The sequence below is a fragment of the Anoplopoma fimbria genome, chromosome 17 (assembly GCF_027596085.1).
Source record: "Anoplopoma fimbria isolate UVic2021 breed Golden Eagle Sablefish chromosome 17, Afim_UVic_2022, whole genome shotgun sequence".
Taxonomy (NCBI): domain Eukaryota; kingdom Metazoa; phylum Chordata; class Actinopteri; order Perciformes; family Anoplopomatidae; genus Anoplopoma; species Anoplopoma fimbria.
The window spans coordinates 14,212,615-14,239,010 of NC_072465.1; the positions used below are offsets into that span (position 1 = coordinate 14,212,615).

At 40.3% G+C, this 26,396-nt stretch overlaps 2 protein-coding genes across 2 annotated transcripts; both read left to right on the forward strand.

Annotated features, from left to right (window-relative positions):
- The first annotated feature begins 685 nt into the window (after window positions 1-685).
- erbb3a (erb-b2 receptor tyrosine kinase 3a) lies at window positions 686-17,700 on the forward strand. The gene is made up of 28 exons (XM_054617923.1): window positions 686-1,004; window positions 7,177-7,334; window positions 7,722-7,908; window positions 8,233-8,358; window positions 8,482-8,547; window positions 8,751-8,869; window positions 9,185-9,326; window positions 9,453-9,566; window positions 10,042-10,159; window positions 10,312-10,385; window positions 10,476-10,566; window positions 11,410-11,627; window positions 11,713-11,845; window positions 12,009-12,102; window positions 12,288-12,442; window positions 12,524-12,577; window positions 12,671-12,812; window positions 12,896-13,015; window positions 13,114-13,212; window positions 13,731-13,916; window positions 14,030-14,185; window positions 14,351-14,426; window positions 14,563-14,709; window positions 15,295-15,392; window positions 15,541-15,732; window positions 15,838-15,906; window positions 16,058-16,319; window positions 16,526-17,700. The coding sequence occupies exons 1-28, from the start codon at window positions 917-919 to the stop codon at window positions 17,344-17,346; spliced, it is 4,305 nt and encodes a 1,434-aa protein (XP_054473898.1). The 5' UTR covers window positions 686-916; the 3' UTR covers window positions 17,347-17,700.
- Window positions 17,701-18,053: 353 nt separating this feature from the next.
- On the forward strand, window positions 18,054-24,373 carry pa2g4a (proliferation-associated 2G4, a). The gene is made up of 13 exons (XM_054616556.1): window positions 18,054-18,243; window positions 19,208-19,336; window positions 19,533-19,638; window positions 20,424-20,493; window positions 20,588-20,680; window positions 20,867-20,930; window positions 21,102-21,180; window positions 21,917-21,995; window positions 22,088-22,221; window positions 22,361-22,455; window positions 22,553-22,680; window positions 22,775-22,828; window positions 22,934-24,373. The coding sequence occupies exons 1-13, from the start codon at window positions 18,162-18,164 to the stop codon at window positions 22,994-22,996; spliced, it is 1,176 nt and encodes a 391-aa protein (XP_054472531.1). The 5' UTR covers window positions 18,054-18,161; the 3' UTR covers window positions 22,997-24,373.
- The last annotated feature ends 2,023 nt before the right edge of the window (window positions 24,374-26,396 follow it).

The window sequence follows — 26,396 nt, forward strand, 5'->3', positions numbered from 1 at the left end:
TGTGCCATCATCACATTGTTGTGAAGCCCTGTTGTGTAAATGGACACAAAGCCAATCTTGCTGGGACTGCATAACCTAAAAACTGCACACACAAGTTGCAGTTTTTTGAGAGTATTTTCCTCTACTTTTGTACATTTAGAACATGTACTTCCAAATAATTCTCTCCTCTTTGTTTATTTTCTGGATCTTCCCAGAACTCAACCTAAAACGAATGAGTGTTGGTTGTCTTTGCCTCTTAACATAATAGTCTACCCCCCAATATTAGATCATCCCTCACGCTTTCTTACTGATGTTTCTTTAAATGTTATTTCTGTTTTGTTAATTCTATTTTTGTTGGTAATTCTATATTTGTCCTGTCTGTATTATGGCATGCGTTTATTGTGAAGCACTTTCTAAACTAACTTTTGTTTTGAAAAGTGCACTATAATATCCAAAGCCTTTCTCATCCAAACTATTTGGCCTTTCCCCTGGATGTGAGAGACTGCATCATCCAGGTTGTGTAAGTGCTGTGGCTGCAGACAGGCACTCCCACATAAATCAGTGCCAGAGAAACCGACGCTCCGGCCGCTGATTGGTTTGGCACTGCGCTCCAATCATTGAGCTGTAGTGATTCCTCTCACACGGGATGAAGCGGGCAGCTCGGGGAGTTACGGCTCAGTTAAATGTCAAACAGAGAAAACACAAACAGGTTTTCACCACAGGGCGGATTTACGTCTTCATTTGAGTACTAGAAGAAAGTGGACGAAAGGAATAAGAAAGACAATTTGGTTTAAACCAACAACTACGGTTTCTAAATGGACTCCCTCGGATTGACAGGACCGAGGACGATATTTGATGCTAAAGGAACAAACGTCTTCTTATTAATGTGATGGCAATGTTTGTTTAAAACGTCACCGACTTGGAAACTAAAGTGAGGATGACCGCCCTCATGAGGAAGATGCAACAGGTGCTGTGCGTCCTGCTGCCGTGTGTTCTCCAGCTCTGCAGCGCGCAGACACAAGGAGGTGGGCTCACAAACTCTCTCTCTCTCTCTCTCTCTCTCTCACACACACACACACACACACACACACACACACACACACACACACACACACACACACACACACACACACACACACACGATCAACTTTTCTGTCCAGAAACCTCACTTTTGTATTCTCAAGTATCCCAGAATATATATTTGTTAAATCCCTCCGAACACCTGGATTAGAGTTGCTCTCTAGCTTGCTAACAAAACACCTGTCCTGCCTCACAAACCACACACGAGAACCTGTTCCGCACAGGTAAAACTTGTTTGCTGTGAGTCATCCGCACCTCTCCCACGACTCAGTGTGTGCTTTATCATGTTTGTCTCAATTGTTTCAAGGCTTTGCGACAGAGGAGCCCAACCTTAGACCGCCTGTTGACTGACAACCACAGCCCAAAAGATATTTCCTTTTAAAATAAAATAAAACGTGTAAATCTCTTTTTTCATCAGCATAGCCAGTGATGGGAGACATATTCAGATGTACTAGTTAAGTAAAACTATACTTAAATGTAAAAATAATAATAAAAAATAAGTACATAGTGAAAAGTGCATACTTAGCGGAATGCAAAGCAGCAAAACTTCTTCATTGAGAGGCTGCAACTAAGTAATGTTTTGTTGCCATCTATGATTTAAATAAATGTAGCTCAGTGAAAAGTGTAATTCTTCCCTGTGAAATATAGTGAAGTAGAAAGTAACCTTAAAATGAAAATCCTCAAATACATAAAGATTGCACTTGAATACAGATTTCCATTAAACGTATTCACCTGACGTGTTTGAGGCAGAGAGAGGTGCTGTGATTTGAATCCCAGCGAGACTCTGGGAATTTTGACCTCCTGCTCTTGTTAATGTCACCTGGCTGCAGGTGAAGCGGGTGGTGCTCTGATTTTGAGAAAACAAAGTCAACATGAGATCATCGATGATTAGGCCGCTTATGCTCAGGTGACAGAGCCTCTGGCACCTGAAATAAAAACACTATTATGAAAAGTATATTTTTATCACATGAGAAGGAAGATTTAATTGTTTGTAAGATGTTCTTTAATGTATTGAATGCATCTAATACGTTCTGAAAAATTGTTTGTTCAGAGTTAGTCACGTCCAAAAACTAAAGACATTTCAGAAATATATTTTGGTGTCAAAACAGAATATTCTCCCCTCTGTCCTGCTACTTAAACCAGTTGTTGAACAGGATTTTGTTGTGCAGTAACCAGGTAGTTATGAAAGAGGTTGCTGTTGTTATGTTGATGTAACTTTGGATGAACATGTCAGTTTTAATATAAGGTAAACTGGCCAACCATACTAGAATAAAATTACCAATGGTAATATAGTTAGTTTTTTGTGTGTTTTGGGGTTTTTGCACTTTTTATGTTAAACTTCAAAGCCACTTGTCATTTTAGATTCTGACTTTTCTGCAAGAAGCAAGGGTTTGATTTGATGTTTCTTTGAGTGAAAATGCTTTTTAAAGCACACACACATTACACAAACATGTTTACGTTGTAAATAAACAACACGGGTATTGCCAACGTAGCACTTTCATTTTCAAATACAGTTTGCAAACAGGAAGTGAATTTATATTCTAAAAATACCATCATGACAAAATAGTGCATATGTCATGTCTCAGGTGTTAAATGTGTGATGTTTCAGAGGGGGCTCGTGTATCAGTATAAATTCAGATACCATATCTTTCAAGAAAATAACGATAGGTGGTGCCTCTTTAAATTCCTTCTGTCCTTTTACAGGTGTATTATGCTGCAGCTCCTGTTGCCAAAGCATGATGTTAATAAACTCTCTGTGTCTGACTGTCACCAAAGTCTGAACGGTCCTGCATATTGGGAACACACAAAATACATCTTACAGTTAATTTGTACACAACCTCTGGCTGTGAAACCAACAAATGAAATAGTTCATGTGCTCAGGTGTCTTTGTGATGGCGAGTGTGTGTGTGTGTGTGTGTGTGTGTGTGTGTGTGTGTGTGTGTGTGTGTGTGTGTGTGTGTGTGTGTGTGTGTGTGTGTGTGTGTGTGTGTGTGTGTGTGTGTGTGTGTGCACGCTCACTAGTGAGGTATGCAGTAATCTCTGGCACATCCTGTGCCAAGTTTCTGTTTACTTCAGTCATCGTCTCAACCGCTTTATTGAGCTTGTTTATCTCCTCCTCCCTCTTTTCTTTTCTTTCTCTCCCTCTCTTCTTTTTGAAAACATGCTAGCAGATAAAAAAAAAAAACAGCTGAACCTGATCCGTGTTGTGTTTTCGTCATGTGTTGGGTTACACTTTAGTGCCAAGGACAATGGGTCCATTTTGCTCTGCGTTCATGTCCTGTATATGATAGTTAGTGATGGAATAACTTTGAAGGCAGACATGCAGTGTCTGAAAAGAGTGAGGAGACACATAGAGAGTGAAGTGTCAGTACAGACAGCTAGAGGCTTGGCTGCACATCTTGATGCACCGAGACACACTCTTTAAAATAGGGCCATTGTGTGCATGTGCGTGTGTTAATGTGTGTGTGTGTGTTAACTCTGAACCCTCCACCCCATTCATTTTTCTCCATCATCCATCTGCCAACACTGAAAGTCCTCCTTTGACAGAAAACAACCCACTCAGCCTGTTGAGTTTCCCAGCCTCTACAGCTGCAGCTTGTGTATTGTCTGTATGACTTCGTAACACACTGTATTGCATGTGTGCACACCGGTTTGTCCCCTTATGGAGTGGGTTGTGCTTGAACTGTATGCATCCTGTACATACTATGGCGTGTGGAAGATTCTTGAATGTACGTGCGCAGATGTTCTTGAATATTTCCCAAGAGGCAATTCAAACGGTGTAGAGTCAACAGCAGCAAGTCATTCACTGATAGCTTAAGGTGGGGTTGATAAAGAACTTCACCCTTGAGTAGCTCATAAACTGACATCATTTCACTTGAATGGCTTTTAATGAGCAAAAGTTTTTGAAAGCATCTTATTCATTGAAACTCATTATGATTACCCTGACATGAAGCAAACTGGGGCATCTAATATAAAGAAATGGCTCATGCTACAGCATGCATAGCTGCAAATGTGAAAGAGATTATGTCATGTGTCATTAAAGGAGTGCTCCAATGATTCCAGTATTGTAAAGTTTATTGACTTGCAAGAAACCGATATAAAAAGATATGGTCACAACTGAGGCTGAGATATCCCAACTAGTCTTTTGAAATAATGCAGTGAAGCTTCCAAGTCAGAATAACTTTTCCCATGTTTTTTAGCTTGCACCATTTGACCCTGTCTGCCAAGATAAAGCTAAGATCTTTTAAACTCCATGCCCCCAGTTTTAAACATTTTCTGTTATACATGTTTAGTCCTCTTAAATCCAGATCACCCATACAGGCTTATTTTCTTAGACTTTAAAAAGCTCCCTCTAAAGACACAACAGACATTATAGTAGTGCTCGTCCTTGCAAGTGAACTCATCTTAGTGTGTAAAATCAGTGGGGATTCCCTTTAAAGGGTCATTTCACCCAAATCTCACAAAAACATATCTTCCAATTCCCACTAACCCCACTAACATAAAACATGGACCCATTATTAAGATACCCGCCTCTGAGACTGCTGCCTTTACTCCAGTAACACTTAACATGAATTGTTACATTTAAAGAAATTGAAAGCATCACGTCTTCCTTGGAACGATGTCCTGATTATTCTTTAAAATTAACAGATGCCACTATTACGAATTATTTCTGGAAAGAAAGCCTTAAGTAAGATTAATTTCGTTCATGACTGAGCTTTCCTAGATAAAAAACTGAATTATTTGCACGTCTAGACATCATGCAATGTGTGTTTTTGTGATTTTAGTGAACTTACCCTTTAGTATAATTTGGTACAGAGCCAGTTCCTGTGAACTCGATGTTCTCAGAAACACAATAAGGTGACTCTTATCAGGACTTTATGGCCATAGGACATGCTCGTTCCATGCATCTCTCGCTCTCTCTCTCTCTCTCTCTCTCTCTCTCTCACACACACACACTTACACACACACACACACACACACACACACACACACACACACACACACACACACACACACACACACACACACACACACACTGTGCTTTGACTCCCCTGCTTTGCCTTGTGAGGTTAATAATCATTAGCCCTTTTATACCCTTGTTGATCCTGTTGTTCTACTAGGCTCCATTTTGACTCTCTTGTCAGTAGAAGGAATGTGTTTGTGAGTGCAGAGCATACATCAGGTGCGTGACCTGAGTGTGACAAATACATTCCTTAGATCCTCACTGAGTACAACAAAATCAATAACAAGTTAGCAATAGTTGACTGGTTCATGATTATGCTTAGAAAATTAAAAAAACAAAATCACCGTTGCTTCGAGTGATACCCAGTTACTTTACAGTTTTATTCGCTCCCATTGAGATTTCTGCCACCACTCCTGTAAAATGGAGGTGCATGGGATTTTGTTTTCGGTGCACAAAGAATGTGAGATTACCTTATTTATCTAAAAAATCAATAAACAGTTTCCCAATTACTCTGTATAATCCACACACCTCGCTGTTTCGTTGGATCCTTGGAACTACTGTCTAAAGAAGAAAAAGTCCCTGGATGAGAACTGTTGACACTGTATTCTTATTATGCAGAATAAACATGACACTATTTCTGGGTATATATGTTCCTGTTGATATTTATATTTCATATATTTAGATTTTCCAACGCTGTGAACCCTAAACGAAATTTCATGTCACAAAATTTAGAATATAAAAAAACAAAATCATCAGCAGGGTAGGAAGCAAGTAAATATTTATTTTGTAATGTTTGGAACGAGTAATGTATTCATAAATTCAGATTCAGATAAAATATTTGGATGTTCAATTGTTACACCTGTAAGATTGTTGAACATAATGTGCTGCTGTAAAAGCCTCTGGGAAAAAATTCAAACAGATTTTGGAGCCCGGTTTCAGTGATTCACTTCCATTCAGCCACAAGAGCATTAGTGAGGTCAGGGACTGCTGTTGAGCGATAAGGCCCGGCTCACAGTCGAGTTTACAATTCAGCCCAAAGGTGCTGGTGCCTGTCAAGCACTACCAAACCACCAAACTGAGAAAACCATTTCTTTAGGGACCTTGATTTATGCAGGAAGTCATTGTCATACTGAAACAGATCTTACCCAACACTTGCTTTTGCACACAGTGTACATTACCCAGTACGTGTTTGTATTTTTAGGCAAAGTACATGGCATTGAGAACAACGCTCATGTTTAAATCTCTGTCCTTCTCTTTATCTGTGCTGCTTCTCTCCTGCTGGACATTTGAATAGCAAAGCAGCCTTCAAGTGACGCTGAATGGCTGAACTCCCACAGACCATAAACAAGGCCTCGTATGTTTGTCTCAGAGAAGGAAATGCCCTGTGTACAATCCTCAGCTTGTTTCACACTGTTACAGTTCATTCATTGATATTGTGCGAGCAGAACACAGTGGTGGTATAAAGCATACACTGTTCCCTCATAAATGATTTAACAGTCTAGTTTTATTTATATTGTGATACAATTGCAAACAATTGTAAACATCAGTGAAAGTTTTTCTTTCTTTTTTTTTTTTTAACTTTTGTGATATTATTCCCCTACCTTCCCATAATGCAAAGATGCATATACTAATAAACTACTGACGACTAACAATGCTGTCTCTAAAATGCAATGAATGCAAGAATGTTTGGACAAAACTGTTGCTATTCTATATTTTTGTTATTAACAACAAATCCAGCCAATACAACATGGTGTGCAGGATTTTAAGTTATAAGCATTGTTACAAATGTCAATGGGATTTTGAAAGAGTTTTTCTTAATGCTTAACACTTAGGGCTTCACTTTGCCTCTTTTTATAAAAAAAGCTATGCATTTTCTTTAAACTGCAGTGCACTGTAGTTTAGATGAAGTTTATATTTGTTAAGGATATTTTCAGCTATGGATGAATAAATATTTAGGGCTTGTGAGTATTTACAGCAGTGTGTAAGATCAGCAGAATGATTTTTGTACAGTGGTGGAGGAATGAGCCAGACGAGGCTTCGGGTACATATTCAACAGTTGGGAAAATGATTGATTCATTTTTTTTTTGTTTTTGGTCTTTTCATGGGATCTAAACATTTTGAAGTTAACAAGAGTTTGTTCTTTGCTTTTGCAGTGGTCATTTGTATGGGCACCAAGAACAGTCTGAGCACGACGGGAATCCCAGATATCCGGTACAACTTAATGAAGGAAACGTACACCGGCTGTGAGATTGTGATGGGCAACCTTGAGATTACCAATATGGGGCGCTCCAGAGACTTCTCCTTCCTGAAGGTGAGTCTTTGTACAAATAAAGTCATAAAATCAAATCTATGGTGAGAGCAGATCATCTGTACTACTTTCACAGTGCTACTTTTTATGTGTCATTGAGAAAAACTGCATGGTAACCAGTTGAGACAAGGATATGGATTAACCTGATGCCAAATCTTTGTGACTGTCTGTGGTCTCAAATGCACAATGAGCTCATTTATGTCCTTTTTCTAAATCAATCACAGTCATGGTGATTAATGTCAATGCAAGCAAAACACGCCTCTGCTGCCAGCATGTTGTGACTGTTAACAAACACTATGACTAACAAAATCAGAGGAAAGTCAATAAGCGTTCTTCTGAACACCTGTATTTTCTGTAATGTCTCCTTCTCATTATTTGCTAACCCTGCAGTCTATCAGGGAGGTGACAGGGTACATCCTGCTCGCACTCAACGAGTTCAGCCGCGTGCCTCTGGACCACCTGCGTGTCATCAGAGGCAGCACGCTGTATGAGGACAAGTACGCTTTGACTGTGATTCTCAACTACAAGAAAGGCGGGGAACACGGCCTGCAAGAACTGGTCCTGACACATCTCACAGGTACACAGGAAGTCACTCGGTTAGTGTGTTCAGTGTGGGACACCGGAGCCTATCAGATGAAGATGTGACACTCAGTTACTGTTGGAGCTCCCACACCCACACAGCGCAGCCACACCTTCCCAGTGTACCGGTCGTCGGCGAGCTGCGGTGTGTGTAGTCGCAGTGATGTGAAGTCCCTGGAATGTCTCAACCGCCAGTGTAACATGAGCTCCAGCACATTAAACAGAGTTTATATGAGCAGTAGTAAAGGATGAGTCATGGGCTCGTTCAGGCTTGCTTTGCTAATTGTCTTTCCCCATTTAAATGTTTGTGTGCCGCCCACAGAGATTCTGGAGGGAGGAGTCAAGATCTTCAACAACGACTACCTGAGCTATGCCCCGCAGGTGAACTGGTTTGACATCGTGAAGGATGGAACAGCTCCTATTGTGATCGAGGGCAATGGGCCTGAAAGTGAGTGGAAAGCATCACATACACAAGCATCACTTACCTTCCATTTTAATGTCAGATTTTTGCTTTTGTCTGCTTTAAAATGTAAAAAAAAATGCATCTTCTGATACTACATGTGCATTGTAGAGCCTTGTAACGAAGCATGTGGAGACCTTCCATGTTGGGATCCAGGAAATGACACGTGCCAGATCTGTGAGTGACATTTGCTTCCCATGCATTAACTGAAATGCAGAAACTATGTTGTCTTTTTTATCTGGAAAAAGTTGCACGTGTATTGATGTTGTATGGATGGGCATAAAGGGTCAAATAACTATGAAGGGTGCCTTGGTTTAAAAGAGTTTGGAACCACTGCTGCAATAAATTAACTAATCAACATGCTCTCAACTCTCTTTCAGTGACAAAGACTGTGTGCGCCCCTCAGTGTAACGGCCGATGCTTTGGTAGAAACCCAAGTGAGTGTTGTCATATAGAATGTGCTGGAGGCTGCACGGGACCCCTGGATACAAACTGCTTTGTGAGTACACTGCTTCAACAGGCCTTTTATCACAGAGGACATTAAGACACCTCATAGCAGGAAAAGCACAGGTGTATAAAATGAAATGAATGATGGCTGGATTCCATTTAGCGAGCATGCTGCCTTATTGTCGCACTGTCCTGACGTATTGGGACATTTGAGTACAACAGAGCCATCATTATGTGTTTTTCCTACTATGACTTGTCAAAATGTCTGCTGTGAAAAAGGTTTATCATAAATATAACAAACAAAACCTGTAAAAAAAATCTGTAAGCCTTGTTGCTGACTATTCCGTTTGTATGTGATGTTTTTCAGGCTTGCAGGAACTTTAACAACTCGGGCGCCTGCATGCCTCTGTGTCCCCAGACCCTCATATACAACAAACACACATTCAAACTGGAGCCCAATCCCAATGCCAAGTACCAGTATGGCTCCATCTGTGTGGCCCAGTGCCCTAGTGAGTTGACACATGCTGCCTTATATGTTCACACAGACTCACAGTTTATATACAGTTGCTGTTCTCCTTATAGCATCAATGCACTTCTTATGTTCTTACAAGACTTTATTTGTTACTTTTTTAAAGCTAACTTTGTGGTGGACGACAGCTCATGTGTAAGCAGTTGCCCATCTGAAAAAATGGAGGTGGAGAAAAACGGAGTGAAAAGATGTGAACCCTGTGGAGGCCTCTGTCCAAAAGGTATATTTAAGACAATTCAACATAGAAGAGAGTTGTTTTATGCAACTTAGATACAAGCAGAGCCAACAGTGTCCCTGGTGATTATATTATATTATATTATACTATATTATATTATATTATATTATATTATATTATATTATATTATATTATATTATATTATATTATATTATATTATATTTATAGCTGGTCAAGATGGAGCAGATATTAATTGCTTTTCTGTAGAATGAAAATAAAGGATTTTATTTGTTTATCATTTGCATATACAATATATGTCAAATAAATGTATTTAAAAAAAATTGTATTTGTGGAGGATTAGAATACATCAGCATAAATGAAACTGACCCAGTAGCTCACAATTATGAGCACAGTATTCAAGTAAATGTACACAGATATTTCCAGCACTGTGTTGGTTGTCTCTAACTGACTTCATTTGTTCTTTACCTTTTCTTCTTCCTTTTCTTCATCTTCCCCCCAGCTTGCCATGGCACAGGAAGTCAAACCAGACAGACAGTAGATGCTTTTAACATTGACAGTTTCATAAACTGCACTAAGATCCAGGGCAGTCTGCACTTCCTGGTGACCGGGATCAAAGGGTAAACTCAAACATAGTTTCCATTAATTAAATTAATCAATCAGTTAATTGATTTATGATGGTATTTAGTAGGTAAATAAGTATTTTCATCTGTGCTTTGTGGATGGAACAGGTCTTTATTTTTTTTTAATCATTTCTTTTCTCTTTTCAAAGCGATGATTATAACGGTGTACCAGCCCTCGATCCAGAGAAACTGATAATCTTCAAAACTGTGAGGGAGATTACAGGTGTGTAAAAATGTAGTTTTGATTTTAATGTAACCTAAAAGTGTTTGCAGTCTGGTTAAGGCTTCTGTGATGCAATGTCTTTATTTTCAGATATCCTCAGCATCCAGTCGTGGCCTGAAAACATGTCTGACCTGTCAGTCTTCTCGAACCTCCAATCCATTGAGGGCAGGACACTTTACAAGTGAGCAGTTGTTTTTGTTTTCGCTTCTTGTGCTTCATGTTGTTGTACCTTTCACTGCATCGCAGACTAAGCATCACTGGCATGAATCTGAATGTCTTGTATCTCTTTGTTCTCTTGTTATACCTTATTTTACTCCATATAGAGGAGTGAGCTCTAGAAGGTACAGTAAATATTGAAAATATGTCCCCCTCTATCTGCCTCTTCAATATTTCGGTTTGAAATCATTATTCTTGGTTTGGATATTATAATACTATAATTTTCAGTACTGGGATTGTGTGATTGAGATGGTGGTGGGAGCAACTCTCTAATGACACAAGGTTTACCTGCATGCTCTTTCTGATGAAAACTGAATGTCTATTTGGCTGCAAGATGTTGGAATCTGATTTTATGGAAGCAAAGAAATAAGTTCCACCTTATAAGCAACTGAACTCCTCATTGTAAAGTTATTTTTTTTCTTTGACATTTCCTTAATTTCATTAAGGTTCACAAATTCAGACATACAGAACAGAAATACAGCTGTACACTGAATTTGAGTCAAGTAAAAAAAAATTGGATTAGTGAAATTCACTAAGCATCAAGCCTGAATAAAATCAGACCTGTGTCTGATCAGTTTATGTCCTGTCATTGATATGATTTTGAGTAACTAAAAAACCTGGACACACACACACAAACTATTTTTTAAATTATGTCTGAATTTCTAAACATGAAAAAAGAAATGTAATGTGAAGTTGTACATCAAATTATAAAGCCATTCCTTTGCTTCTTTAGTGTTTTTAAACACAATCACAACATTGTCAACTATTAATTTATTGCACTGCATTTATGTTCTACCTTTTATTTCAGGGGCTACTCTCTTTTGGTGAGAAGTATCAGCTCTTTGACCTCGCTCGGGTTGCGCTCGCTGCGAAAAATAAGCGACGGCAGAGTCTACATCACAGGAAACAAGAGGCTGTGCTACCAGAAAACCATTAACTGGACGCGCATCATGACCAGCAGCTCTCGCCCACAGCGACGCCAGAAGTACTATGAAATCAGGGAGAACCGACCAATAAATCAGTGTGGTATGTAAAGGAGGATCATATTTAACCAGCTCCTTTATCAGTGTTTATGATGATACAGCATTGTTTTGTTCTGTTGTGTTTGTAGTTGAGGAGGGCCATGTGTGTGACCCCCTGTGCTCCTCTGATGGCTGCTGGGGTCCGGGGCCAAACCAGTGTCTGTTCTGTAAGAGGTACAGCAGGGGGGGAACATGCGTGCCAGATTGCATGTTCTTAACTGGGTGAGTCTTAACAAAAAAAAACATTGATATGAATAATAAAATTCACAATGTTTGTCTTCATATGAGTAATGTTTGCTGTGGCGTTGCTCTCCCAAGGGTTTCAATCTTATCTGCAGTCTGTTGAAAGATTTTGAGAGTGATTGACTTTTCGCTTTGACTGCAGGGAGAGGCGGGAGTTTGCTACTCAGTCAGGGGAGTGTATGCCATGCCATCCTGAGTGTAAGGTCCAGGAGGGGAAGCAGACCTGCACAGGCCCGGTATGGTTCTCTCTATTTAGAGAGATAAACAACAGGTTGAACAGTGATATTCACAAAACAAGTTCTCTAATAGTACCTTTGTGTGTGTTGCTGCCACCTAGTGACATAATTGTACTCCACGCTGCCACTGACATCTGTCTGCTTTGCCTTCATCTGTCAACTGAACTGTCCCTCTGTGTTTTAAGGGAGCGGATCAGTGTGTTGCATGCGCCAGCCTGCAGGACGGTCCACACTGTGTCTCCTTGTGTCCTGAGGGTGTGATGGGAGGGGAGGAAGTCATCTTTAAATACCCCAACAAGCAGGGCAGCTGTGAACCGTGCCACATCAACTGCACCCAAGGGTGAGAAATGAGTGGAGTTCTTTCTGTGTGTATTCATATATTTGTGTTTGAATCAAACTCACCTCTGTCCTGTGTTTACAGTTGCTACGGCCCAGGAATTGGAGACTGTTTGGGGTTTTCCCGGTACATTTCTGGGTAAGTTGATTCTGACATGTTTTAAATAACTTAGACATTTTGATTTATTAACAGGTCATGTGACATCTCTTCTTCATTCTCATCTGTCACCAGACAATTGACCACAGCCATCGTCCTGGGAGTGATTGCCCTTCTCTTTGCCTCATTCTCTGTTTTCGTGCTGACTGTTCTGTACCGACGAGGTCTTGCCATTCGTCGCAAGCGAGCCATGAGGAGGTACATGGAGAGCGGAGAGGTCAGTCAGAGTCTGAGGTCTTCACTATGTAGTTATGCTTCCGTTAGAGTTTTTTTTGAACACATGATCTGTGGTTGTCTCAGAGTTTTGAACCTCTGGATCCTGGAGAGAAAGGTGCTAAAGTCCATGCTCGGATCCTGAAGACCACAGAACTCCGTCAGATCAAGCTGCTGGGTAACGGAGTGTTTGGATCAGTCCATAAGGTAATATTGATTGTGGCAGTCGTCTATTCAATGGTTCACTTGCAAATTTTATATTAATTTAACAAATAATGGCTATGTCTCTTTTTCTTACCACACAGGGCATTTGGATCCCTGCGGGCGATACAGTGAAGCTTCCTGTGGCCATAAAGACGATTCATGATCGCACCAAACGGCAGACCTTCCATGAGCTGACAGATGTAAGAAAACATGACTTAAAGGAAAATATATGTTGTGTACCAAATACTCCCTGAAGGTAGGTGTGAAAGGTGAATCTGAGAGGTTAATAGCTTGCAACTTCTAGGAGTCACCTTGGGTTCACAGACGTTCCCAAAGTCACGTTAAAACAAAATAATAATAACATGCCTTAACTTATCTAGGGAAACTTCTTAAATCACTTCTGTGTCACTTTTCAGATGATCTGTATGTGAAGAAGGTTTTCAAGAAGTAATTTTTCTCCACAACAGTGGATTATTGGCAATATGAGGATTATTTATTTGCAATATATTGAACATAAAAGTCTATTATGTTGCAGGAGCTTGAGAAATGCTCCTGCAACATGTTTTTCAAACCACCTTGAAAAAACAATCTTCAAACTTTTCCCAGCCTATATGAAGATCATTATTTGATGGATTTAAGTATTTTGTTAAGACCTGAATTAAAGGTTTGCTTAGTTTTTTAAAAATCTGTAATGATTTACTCTAAATGCGCCCTGCAGCACATGATGACCATTGGAAGCATGAACCACGTTAACGTAGTCAGGACCCTGGGTATCTGTCCCGGTGCCAGCCTGCAGCTCGTGACCCAGCTCAGCAGTCAGGGCTCCCTTCTGGAGCACGTCAGGAACTCCAAGAACAAACTGAGCCCACAAAGGCTGCTCAACTGGTGTGTTCAAATCGCAAAGGTAAAGGACCAACCCTTTTTTTGTTTGTCTATGTTGGCTGTTTGTAGAGAACTGACTGTTCTATTCCACTGATATTACAAGCACTTAAATGCATAGTTGTCCTTTCTCATCAGGGGATGTATTACCTGGAGGACAACAGGATGGTCCACAGGAACCTGGCGGCGAGAAATGTGCTTCTCAAGAATAATTATACAGCACAGATCTCAGATTACGGCATTGCAGACCTACTTTACCCTGATGACAAGAAGTACTTTTACAATGAGGTCAAGGTCCGTAGCCCGGTTGAGAAAAGATAAAACACTCAGTAATATGATCAAAGTTCATTAACGGAGCCTTGACATGAACTTATTTTGCACACTGCTCTTGTTTGCTCACATTCACTGAACACTTGTTCTGTTGTTTTCACTCACGTGATTCTCTTTTTACTTCTTTAGACACCAATCAAATGGATGGCCTTAGAGAGCATCTTGTTTCGCAGATACACACATCAGAGCGATGTCTGGAGTTATGGTGAGTTTTAAACCAGTTTACAAGAACCGGTTGGGGTAATATTGGGTGTTAATGAAAACAGAAGTGGAGGAATGGATGTTCCAGCTAAATCAGTCGTGCTGTTTAATGCCACATTATAATTGTCCCCTTCATTTAGGTGTGACAGTATGGGAGATGATGTCCAGTGGGGCAGAGCCGTACACTTCGATGCGTCCACAGGACGTTCCTGATCTATTGGAAAAGGGCGAGCGTCTGTCCCAGCCTCAAATTTGCACCATTGATGTCTACATGGTCATGGTCAAGTGTGAGTGCTAGATACTTATTTTACACTGGTCTGACCTGATGAGTCAGACTGAAGTACCTCAGCAGCTATTGGATGGATTCAGACTGCCATGTTTTATTGTACAGTCATAGTCTTCAGAGGATGAATCCTATAATTACTTTGGTGGTTCCCTGACTTTTTTGTCACAATGACGCCCATTTTTGACTTAAGCATGGCTTGCCATGAAACTTTGAAATTCACCATTCATGTCCCGTGAAGAGATGAAATGTAAAATCCTCTTACTTTTCATCTAGCGCCATCATCAGGCCAAAATGTAATGTGTCCAATACTTTGGTTTATGCCCAAATACCTGCAAAACTAATTACTCTCACTTCTCACTTTGTGTTTAGATTGAATAAGCAAATGTTAGCAAACTAAACAAGCTACACCAAGAACTAGCATTTAGCTCAAAGCATTGCTGTGCAAGTACTACCTCACAGAGCTGCTAGCATGGCTAAAAACCTTAAGTTAGGTTTTTATTGTATTTAACTAGTTTCAGATGCTCCTAATTGTGCATTGCTTCCATAGAATGAGTGGCAAACTATGTCTTAAATTTTTTATTCCCAGGTTGGATGATTGATGAGAATGTCCGTCCAACATTTAAAGAGCTGGCAAATGAATTCACCAGAATGGCCAGAGACCCGCCTCGCTACCTGGTGATCAAAGTAAGGAAGGCTTTGTTTTTATCAGTATAGCCACCCGAATGTTACAGCACTTGTTGTTTCTGTGGGCAGAATACGTCTGTTTAATATGGAACTTCAGTAAAAAACGTATGTGCAATATGCAAATTCATGTCTCACTTTTGTTCACCAGGAGGACTGCAACCAACAGGACTCAGCCCCGGATGAACTCGCCCAGCGGAGTGTAGACCTGGACAACCTGGATGATCTAGACATAGACCTGGAGGACCAGGAGGAGGAGGAGGTAGATGGTTTGACTCGGGCCCCACACTACTTGTCTCAAGCCAGGAGCCTCGGTCGCCTCTCCAGGATGGACACTCACAGAGTAATATACGCCTCTCCCTGTCAATTTCATGGCCAGGTTATATCTGGAAATGTCTTTTCAGTCACCTCCTGGATCTAAATCTAACCCCTGTCTTGTCTTGTAAAGGTGATTATTTCTCCATCAAACGTGGCGGGTTACCTGCCTATGACCCCAGGTGTTGACAACCCAGGACAGGTAGCTATAACAGTCTACTTTGTATATATATTGTTTTGTCTCTATAACTGAGCATAATTGGGTTAAACTATTAAATTATATTATCAACATCATCACATGCACATTCCTACTTATTTTACTAATGCAGGTGTGTTTGTGTTGTCTTGTGTAGGCCATGTGGCAGTCACGCTCTCGACTAAACTCAGCCCGCACTGTGTCTGAGAGCTCAGAGGGCTGCGGCACAGCAGTGGAGCTGGAGATGAGTGAGGACTTTTCTCTGGCTGGCAGCCTGAAGAGACGACGTCAACGTGAGGACAGCGCTTACATGTCGCAGAGGGACAGCTTGTCCGGTGGGCCACCAGAGACTCCGTCACCAGAGATTGAGGAAGAGGACCAGAATGGATATGTGCTTCCTGGAGACAGTCCAGAGAAAGGTGATAGCTTCATGCATATTTGAAATATAATAATATAATCTTTCCTCCAAAATGGGTCTATATGTCTGGGTTAGTTCTGCTGAGTCACAATAACCCTTTTTTAAGGAATGAATACAAAATGTCTAGGTTAATAGTATTTTTGTCATAGCTCCTCACACATTACTCTACTGCAAACCTCACTTTATCCACTTTTTTTTTGTTGTCAGAAACTTTACTTTGCTCATCTCGGACCGGTCCTGGCAGGACGGGCAAGTCTCATTCATCGAGCCTCCTGGATGATCCAGATGAAGAAGATTATGAGTATATGAACAAGCAGACATGTGCTACAGCGGTCTCGCCCAGGAACAGCAGCCACAGGCTGAAGCCGAACAAGAAGCGCACCTCCTCTGTATCGTCACAGGCAACAGCGTGCTCAGGTGACACCACATCCTCCGTGGAGGTCAGGGGAGGTCACACCAGAAGCGATCACAACTCCGACTCAGAGCAGCAGGGATCTAATGAAGTTGAATATGAATACATGGACATCAGGGGTAATGAAAAAGATGAAAGCCCTCCAGTGCCTGACACTCCTCCTCCTCCTCCTCCTCCTCTGACACAAGCAAGGATGGGCAGAGAGGTGGAGGAGGAGGAGGAGGAGGAGAAGGAGAAGGAAGAAGAGGATGAGTATGTGGAGGACAGTAACTATCATTACACAAACAGACAGCCAAAGCTACGTCAAGCTCTTCGAGACAGGAAGGAGCTGAAGATAGAGGGAAGGGACGAGGACGAGGAGGAGGCGTATGAGTATGAAGACATGGACTCCTTTGCTGCCGTGCGGCCTGGAGACACTGTGGTGTACCACAACCTGCAGACAGAAGGGGAGGGAGCAGTAGGGGGCACAAAGGCACATCGATCTGGGTTTGAACCCTCCGTAAAAGTGCGAGCTGGAGTTGGGGTTGGGGAACCTGCAGGTGGCGACAGATCTTTTGACAATCCAGACTACTGGCACAGCAGGATGTTCCTGAAGCCCAACGCAGTGCCTACATGAAGAACATTTTAAATGTCATGAGCTTCCCTCCGAGACATAGTCATGAAGGACCCGAAACAGGAAATGCAATCTAAAGACATGTTTATAATGTAGCCAATGACACAATTTCAAAAATGCTTGACTATTCAACAGGCTCTGCTGCGTTATTTCTTATATTCAAGCCTATGATTTAGGGCATTTCCAGAAATAAAAGCACTGACTTTGGAAAACACTAACAGAAATGAAAAGAATTCAAGCTATATTTTTCTGTTTACATTTTGAAATGAACAAAGCTTTTTCAGAACAAATTTTTTTGTTTGGAGTTTGGACTTTTTATGTTATGAGACCTCTTTTAATGATGGTATATGAAATACATTTTCCACTCATTAAAATATTTTGAACTATTCTGAAGTACCAACTTTTCATTTGAATTTACCTATATAACATGTGTGCAATGTGTGAATTGTGTTCTTCAGTCAAGTCTAATAATTAATGAAAAATATATTTCTTGACCTGTGAGCTTTCAGTCACATATCATGGGCTTTGTATCAGCACTTATGAATGATTCATTTTTAAATGTTCACATGCATCCAACTATTATTTGATGTTAACTTATCATTTTATATAACACTGACATTGTTAAACAATGACTTATGGGTATATTACTGCATCCGGTTCCACGAGATATTTTGGGCAGCATCCCTCTGCTTCTTGGCGGTGTCGGGGTCGCTGTGACGTCACGGTGAAGTGGGAGGAGTTTGGTGTTAGAGTCGCGCTGAGCTTCCAGAAGCTGTCGCTGTTCGGGGCCCACTAGCGACTGAAACTTCACTGCCAAGATGTCCGACGACGAGCAAGAGCAGACCATAGCCGAGGACTTGGTGGTCACCAAGTACAAGATGGCTGGTGAAATCGCCAACCGTAAGTAGCCGTAACGAGTAGCCTGTGGTGAATGGGAGAGAGACGACCTGCTCTGTGCGGCCCGTCGTACCCGGTAGTTTCCCCACACGGCAGCAGCAGCCATGTGGTTCACATGCGAGGCGCACGGATGCTATCCTAAGTGGCTAGCTAGCTTGCAGGCATGGTTGGGTCAGTTTTTAGCAAATGCTAGCTCCTCTGTTACTGCTGACCGACGGTGACGTTGTGTTATTTAGGGGGGAGAGCTGTCTGTGTAGCGGACGTAGGGGGCTAACCAGCTAACCAGCTAGCTCAGCCTGTTGCCCAGTACAGCTGAACTCTGAGCAGACGTTACAAGATAAGCAGGAAGCGTAGATATGAAGCCACTCGTGCTGACCTCTTTGTGTTTATTTACTTTTCATTGACATATGTCTGCTACAGGGATAATATGAGGTCAAAGTTACAGCTTGCATGTTGTTTCAACATTATTCAGGTGACATTAGGACTGGGAGGTATGGTTAAAATCCCCTGTCAGTCTTTGGGATTTTTAAGTTATTAGTTGTCAGTAATTACATTTTCATTAACTTCTTCAAGATAAAAGAACCGGTCGGTTATGTGTGTGTGTTTTGGCAAATCAAGCACTTAAATAATTGACAAATGAAGTTATGTCATCAAATTCATATTAAAGTTCTAATATTAGGATGCTCTTTTGTCTGCTGACACATTAAAGAGGGTGTTAAGACACTGTAAACGGTACAGCAAAATCCACGATGATTTGCAGATGTATGTTATCCTCTGGTATATCTAGTCATATCAGCCATCCCCTATTTAAAACATAGAGTTGGACAATATTGACAGATTCAAATTATCAATATTTTAGAGTTGGTTCTCTTGACAACTAAAAAAAAATATCCATAATTGTATTGGCACCTGCTCAACTTTGTTCCTCTTCAGCACCTCTTGATCATTTGTCGTTTGTCTCACCCAGAGGCTATTCGTCTGGTTGTGGAGACGGCCACTCCCGGGGTTTCGGTGCTCAGCCTCTGTGTGAAGGGGGATGCCTACATCATGACTGAGACTGGAAAGGTCTTCAAAAAGGAGAAGGACATGAAGAAAGGTGAGCCAAAGATGATACTAGTAAGTCTGTTGTCATTCTGGTGCACTGAGGTGTACCCATCAAGAAGAGTCTAAATGCAGTCAGTCATTCAAGTTGTTGACCCAAGTGTCACCCCCTCCATCCTTGAACATTTTTTTGCTAAACTTGTGGATGATTTCCAAATGAAGACTTGGTGGTTCTCCTTTCCCTCCTCTAGGCATTGCCTTTCCCACCAGCGTCTCAGTCAATAACTGTGTTTGCCACTTCTCTCCCCTGAAGAGTGACCACGACTACACACTTAAAGATGGGGATCTGGTCAAAATGTAGGCACCACGCTCTGAAATAATGTCACCCCTTGTTCTCCCATGTGTGTCATAAGTGTGTTGTCCTCCCCTCTTTCTATGTGACATCTTGGCTGGTATGTGAGGGTATTATCTTGGCTGTTGACTGTCTGCTTCATCAATAAGGTCTCGTCTTCCTGTCTGTCCTGTGTGGCAAACGACAAGTAAGGTCGGACACTTGTAGAACATGTTTTTTCGGGGGGGAGTTTTGGAAGTGATATGTAGGATTTTAGCTTCGATGGCCATCCATCTGCTAACTCCTATTTAACGCGTTTTTCTAATGCAACGTTGTACTTTGAAAAAGGAAGTCCGCTTATCTTAGTTGTTGTATTGCCACATATGTTTTCGTCTTTTGTGCTGCGTGTGGATTTGCAATGTTTTAAAGATGTTTGTTGTTGCTCGTGGTAATCTGGTTACACACTATGTTTGTATCTTTCTCACTTTTCACACACTCTTAGGCTAGCCTTCTGTCTTTTATTTTTTAGATATTATTGCTGCTCCTTTGAATTCATAATTAGTCCTTCGCTGTACTCCTGCTCAGGTCCAGCCAAAAATAAATTAACCTTTGGAGTATATCTTCTGTGTAATGCCCATAACAGATTAAATGTTTTATTTGAGTCTGACCTTCTTGATTAGTCTTATTTTCCAAGTAAACTTGACAGTTGGGTGGCAGTTAAACTTGTAATAAATTTGGCACATGATCAATTTGATTTGTTTTATTGTTACTTCATACCCTCATCTCTACTTTTCCTCTTTATTCTGTGTAGAGATCTAGGAGTTCACGTTGACGGCTTCATTGCCAATGTTGCTCACAGCTTTATTGTCGGAGCCAGTAAGGTGAGGGCCTTTTCTTAAATCCTTCTTTTTACACCATTTTGTGTCCTCGTTGGAGCACTCTAAGTCCTCTTCTTACTGTGTCTTGTTTCTGCAGGAGAACCCTGTCACAGGTCGGAAAGCGGATGTAATCAAAGCAGCCCATCTTTGTGCGGAAGCAGCTCTCCGCCTCGTTAAACCTGGTAACCAGGTACATGCAACCACTTCCTCACAGTTTTGTTCATGTCAGCCATAATATTGAGTTACCTTCTTTACTAAACAATTCACTGCCGATCCTCTAATAGTTTTAGTTTGTTGTTCTCCCCTCACTTTATCTGGTAAGTCAGTGCAAAACTGTGTTTTACATGTGAAAGTAATGCATTTTTCTTTGTCTTAGAACAATCAAGTGACAGAAGCCTGGAACAAGATTGCTCAGTCGTTCAAATGTTCACCTATAGAAGGTGAGTGTCTGTTCATGAAAAAGGCAACCACAAATGTTCACATTTTGACTGTTGTCGTTTTTGTATCTCTTCAGATTTGTACATTCTCTGTAAGGAAGATGACTGTTACAGATTCATAACATGCAAGTGGATGTTTAACTAGTTTTTCTGCCTTGCTCTGTGTTTTTCAAGGTATGTTGTCTCATCAGCTAAAGCAACATGTCATAGATGGAGAGAAAACAATCATTCAGAACCCGACAGACCAGCAAAGGTACATTCAGTCACTTTTACACATAGGTGGTGTTTGCACGGTCACACAGATGCAAAATTAACCTTCAACTCCTGTTCACTTCCATTTTATGCCAGCAAAGGTAATTTGTGATCGGCGATGAAGCAAATTCAACGTTGGTGAACTTTATGCACGAGTGTGTGACGCCCTGTGGGTGTTTTGAATTGTAGTAAACTTCTTAGACTGAAGATGTATTTGAGTCTCACCTATTGTGTCCGTATAGACGCACAGAGTGTAGATGATGGATAATGCTTGAAATGTATCAAGTGGGATTCAGTCCTTGCAATCAATATAATATTTCTAATATCGCACAACACCAGTTGTCTGTCTGTTAAAATTTCGTTTTCTTTCAAATCACATCTATCCATTAAAGTAAGAATTATTTTTTCTAAGCAGGTGACCAATTTCACTTGTTATGTTTAAGGTCTGACGTTGTTTTGAACAGGAGTAATGTTTTTGGAATATTACAATATAACTATAATGACTGCCGACAATTTGGCAGAAACAATTAAGTGCCGATCACCCAAATCACAAATATAATGCGTATTATTTATACATATAGCATGTCCCCCTCTAGCCCGACTGTAACTTAGTTTGATGTTGTAAGCTCTGAAACTTGTATGACAGACCCAATATAGCAGAAATGAATACATTTTTATTTGTGGTGCCGAAACCAACCAAGTTTTTTTTACCGGCTGCTCTTGACACAAATTTTCAGGAAGGACCATGAGAAGGCAGAGTTCGAAGTACATGAAGTCTATGCTGTGGACGTCTTGATAAGCACTGGAGAAGGGAAGGTCGGTGTGCTCTCTTTTCTTTCTTTATTCATGTCCTTGCTGGCAAAAGTGTGGCTAATTAATACTTTAAGACTCTTGTCATCTACAATTAGGCCAGAGATGCAGGTCTGAGGACCACCATTTATAAGAGGGACCCCAGTAAGCAGTACGGCTTGAAGATGAAAACTTCCCGTATGTTCTTCAGCGAAGTTGAACGGCGCTTTGATGCCATGCCTTTTACTCTCCGGTATGAATACCACACTTCATGTATAACTACTAATGTACATAGTCCACCACCTGCTGAAATTTCTAATAGATCGACAGGGCTGAATATTAATAACTTTGGCTCATGCATTTACTTAATACCACTGTCTGTTTTCCGTCAGAGCGTTCGAGGATGAGGCCAAAGCCCGTCTGGGTGTGGTGGAGTGTGCCAAACATGAATTGCTACAGCCCTTCAGTGTGCTTCACGAGAAAGAGGGTGAGTGTTTAACTCTCCCATTTTTATCATGTTTTTGCTTTTTAAAATGTCCCTTTTTATTTATCGCCCCTCCCTACTTCTGTGTCTTTGTTCTCAGGAGAGTGTGTAGCTCAGTTTAAGTTCACAGTGTTGCTGATGGCCAACGGGCCTCACAGAATCACCAGCGGAACCTTCGATCCAGAGCTCTACAAGTCAGAGCATGAAGTTCAGGATGAGGAGCTACGGGTAAGAGTGTTGTTTCACTTAACTTTACATCAAGCTCCTTCATCACACAGAAACACATTCAACATCTTATTAAAACGTCTCTCCTCTTCCCCAGACTTTACTACAGAGTTCTGCAAGCCGTAAAACACAGAAGAAAAAGAAAAAGAAGGTAAATTATTATTCAAACAATGAACCCTCGTGCTGTCCTACCATTCAACTCCTTGACTTTTGTGTCACCTCACGGATCTGTTCCTCCCCTTTTCACATCCTACAGGCCTCAAAGACAGCAGAAAATGCAACTGGACAGCCAACCGAGGAAACAGAAGCCGTAGAATAGAAAAATACTGCCTTTCCACACATCCAGGACCCCAAAGAGAAGCAAGAGGAAACATGACAAATTGCCCCAAACTCTCACCCCATTATACACCTTTGATTTCACAAACTTAAACGGATGAATTATAGATCCTAAATGGATGCTTAACCCTTTACTGCGTTCACTTAAAGTACATGTTACTTTTTCCTCCCTAACTTGAGTAAATAATAAAGAATATTTGCAAATAGTTTTATATCTTTGAAAGTACTTGTTGCCAAATGGTATGTGTGAAACTGGCGCCTGTTTATTTGTATTTTTTCTTTTTTTACTTAAATAATCTTTTCATCCTCTTGAAGTTTGTATTATTCACAACTTTCAAGTAAAACTGAAGCTTACAATGGCCAATAATGGAAGTGAATCAGTCTGTATTTCTGACATTCAACATCAGTGAAGGATTATAAGATGTTACCAACAGAAACATGGCTCATGTTTGTAAACTCAATATTCCTCAGGCTTTGCAACCATCTTGGATTCCACTGTTGTTTGAATGGGTTGGTTCGACTGAATTGTTGCAAGTTGTTTCCATTTGGCAATAAAGTTGCAAGTTATCTAAACTTGTTTATATGTAAACAAAGATTTATAGTGAAAATGTGCCAGTAAAAAATATTTTATTGGCTGGTTTAAGAGCACTTTTATGAGTGAGATTCACGTGATGACAAGTTTATTCATCTAGTGCATTATGGAAAACTGACCTTTTTAGCATTTTAAAACATTATGCAGTAAAGGGTTGAACTATTATTGTGAGCAAAGAAATAAATAAATTGGCAAATGACAGTAATAACAAGGACTTCAGTATAAAAGATGGCTTTTGCGTCAGAGTTAATGTTTGTTAGTGTTTATGGTTAGTTTTCCATCATCAAGGCCTGACCACATATTTAGCGGTAACTACAGTGTTTTAACCACACTATTCTTTTAAAGTATTGACCTGAGCGAAAGACTGGAATATCATTAAGGATAATAGCAAAAAACTTAAGTTGTAATCAGCTTTACTTTAGGGAACAAAACTGCCACATTTACTGCCATTCCCTTGAACTTTATGAAAAGATAAAATCGTATATGTTCCACTTTTGAAAACTTTTCTATTAGTGACACCTGTTACTTGCTTTACTACGTCATTGGTCTTGTGAAATATGAAATTTAAAGCTGACCATGTTTTAAAAAAGGGTTTTTTTATGGGTGTTTTCAGTGGAATGGACCAGTAAGAGATCATTTCAGGTCTTGAGTTTCATTTCGAGGTCGGGGTCAGATTTGTCAACCGCTGAACATGTTGAGAAAAGTAAAATTCTACTTTGTAGCTCAATCAGTGGGCAATGGAACTTTACATCTAATGAAATAAAAACATTTTCATACATTTCTGTTGGTTTTCTCTGAAGGTTATTTTGTTAAGGTTCAGTATTGGAAATGTCTGCAATTAATTATAACTACCTGCCCATTTAAGTAAAATGGTATGTTTAGAAAATGTGTTGAAAGAAAAGGAATAATCTGGTATCAAATATCTGAGTATATTTGCCCATTGTGGGAAATATTAGAAATCAATGAACCAAGCTTCTTTATGGCAACATTAGATGTTCAAGTAGTTGACATAATTGCCTAGTTATTTGATTGATTTCCCAACGATTTTATTCAATTCAGTTTATTTTGTATAGCCCAGAATCACAAATTACAAATTTGCCTCAGAGGGCTTTACGATCTATACACATGCCACATCCTCTGTCCCGGAACCCTCACATCGGCACAGGAAAAACTCCCCTAAAAAACCCTTTAACAAGGAGAAAAAAGGAAGAAACCTATGGGAGAGCGACAGAGGAGGGATCCTTCTCCCAGGATGGACAGAATGCAATAGATGTCGTGTACAGAATTAAATTAAATTCAGTTCAATTCAGTTTATTTTGTATAGCCCAGAATCACAAATTACAAATTTGCCTCAGAGGGCTTTACAATCTGTGCACATGCGACATCCTCTGTCCTTCCCTCACATCGGCACAGGAAAAACTCCCCTAAAAAACCCCTTTAACAGGGAGAAAAAAGGAAGAAACCTATGGGAGAACGACAGAGGAGGGATCCTTCTCCCAGGATGGACAGAATGCAATAGATGTCATGTGTACAGAATGAGCAGCATAACAGTTCTTAGATACAACACATTCAATGTATATGACATAAATTATTCATATAATAAGACTACTTATAATAACAGCAGCAATTATTACAGTAGAATTATAGCCATGAAAATAGGGATAGTAATGTGACTAATAATAATAATCGAAGTAGCAGTGGGTGTCAGTCGGCTCACAGCAGGAGGCACGACTACGGTCCAGGTACCACAACGATTCATGGAAACCTGCAGAACGAGAAAGCAAAAGGGCTTCAGGGTGGAAGTAAAGCTAAAATGCTTAATGGTACAGGTAATAGTAATAGTAATGTGACTAGTAATAATAATAATGGTGGTAGCAGTCGGTGTCAGCAGGGCCGTAGCAGGATGCACATCCACGGTCCAGGTACAGCCACGATTTATAGAAGCCTGCGAAGCGAGAAAGCACAAAGACTCCAGGGTAGAAGCAAGTCAATAAGCGTAATAGTACAGGCAATAATAATAGTAATGTGACTAATAATGATAGTGGTAGTAGTAGTGGGTGTCAGCAGGGCCTCAGTAGGTGGCACGATGACGAATGAACAGCATAACAGAGATACAACACATTCAATGTATATGACATAAATGATTCATATAATCACAGTAATATGATATCATAATGGATATTGATAACACAATATTAAATGACATATAGCCTACCTTAATAAAAAGAATTTGACATATCTCCCTCTCCTGAGCATCAGCATGTTTTTTTAGGTTAGAAAAGGTATAATCAATTATAAAAATAAAAACAACTGAAAATGTTTTGTTTTTTGACAAATAAAAACAGAAACAACTGTCAAGTTCAATGTAGTAACTGCTGGATCATTTCACACAATACTTATCAGCAGATTAAGGTAAATTGCATTTTAGTGACGTTACGTCTAGGATTTAAATGCTCTTCTATTTACTTTACTTTACTTGATTTTACTTGTCTGTTACAATTTTCTTAATTTTTTAAAATTTATTTTAGTTCAGTAGTTAGAGATAAAAATGTAGAGATTTCTTTTTTAGCAAAACATCAGGTTAATTTCTTTCCAACATAATAGACTCATTTTCGTTCAAGATCCTGAAAACGTCTTTAATTGTCTAAAAAAGTGGATATTCCATTATAACAAGGCGCCATATATCAATACAATTACTTTTGAGTAGGTAAGACGCAGACTTGACCATCAAAGACTACATTTCCCGTGCTAAGAACACCACAGTTGGCGCTCGAACATGACGTCATCACCT

What these genes read in the sequence shown, in the direction of transcription:
- erbb3a (XM_054617923.1), top strand. Translation starts at nt 917, where the DNA reads ATGACCGCCCTCATGAGGAAGATGCAACAGGTGCTGTGCGTCCTGCTG. An exon ending in TGTTTGGATCAGTCCATAAG is followed by an intron (nt 13,016 to 13,113) that starts GTAATATTGATT and finishes CTTACCACACAG; the next exon opens with GGCATTTGGATCCCTGCGGG. An exon ending in TGGAGACAGTCCAGAGAAAG is followed by an intron (nt 16,320 to 16,525) that starts GTGATAGCTTCA and finishes TTTTGTTGTCAG; the next exon opens with AAACTTTACTTTGCTCATCT.
- pa2g4a (XM_054616556.1), top strand. Translation starts at nt 18,162, where the DNA reads ATGTCCGACGACGAGCAAGAGCAGACCATAGCCGAGGACTTGGTGGTC. An exon ending in TTATTGTCGGAGCCAGTAAG is followed by an intron (nt 20,494 to 20,587) that starts GTGAGGGCCTTT and finishes TTGTTTCTGCAG; the next exon opens with GAGAACCCTGTCACAGGTCG. An exon ending in TGTGCTTCACGAGAAAGAGG is followed by an intron (nt 22,456 to 22,552) that starts GTGAGTGTTTAA and finishes CTTTGTTCTCAG; the next exon opens with GAGAGTGTGTAGCTCAGTTT.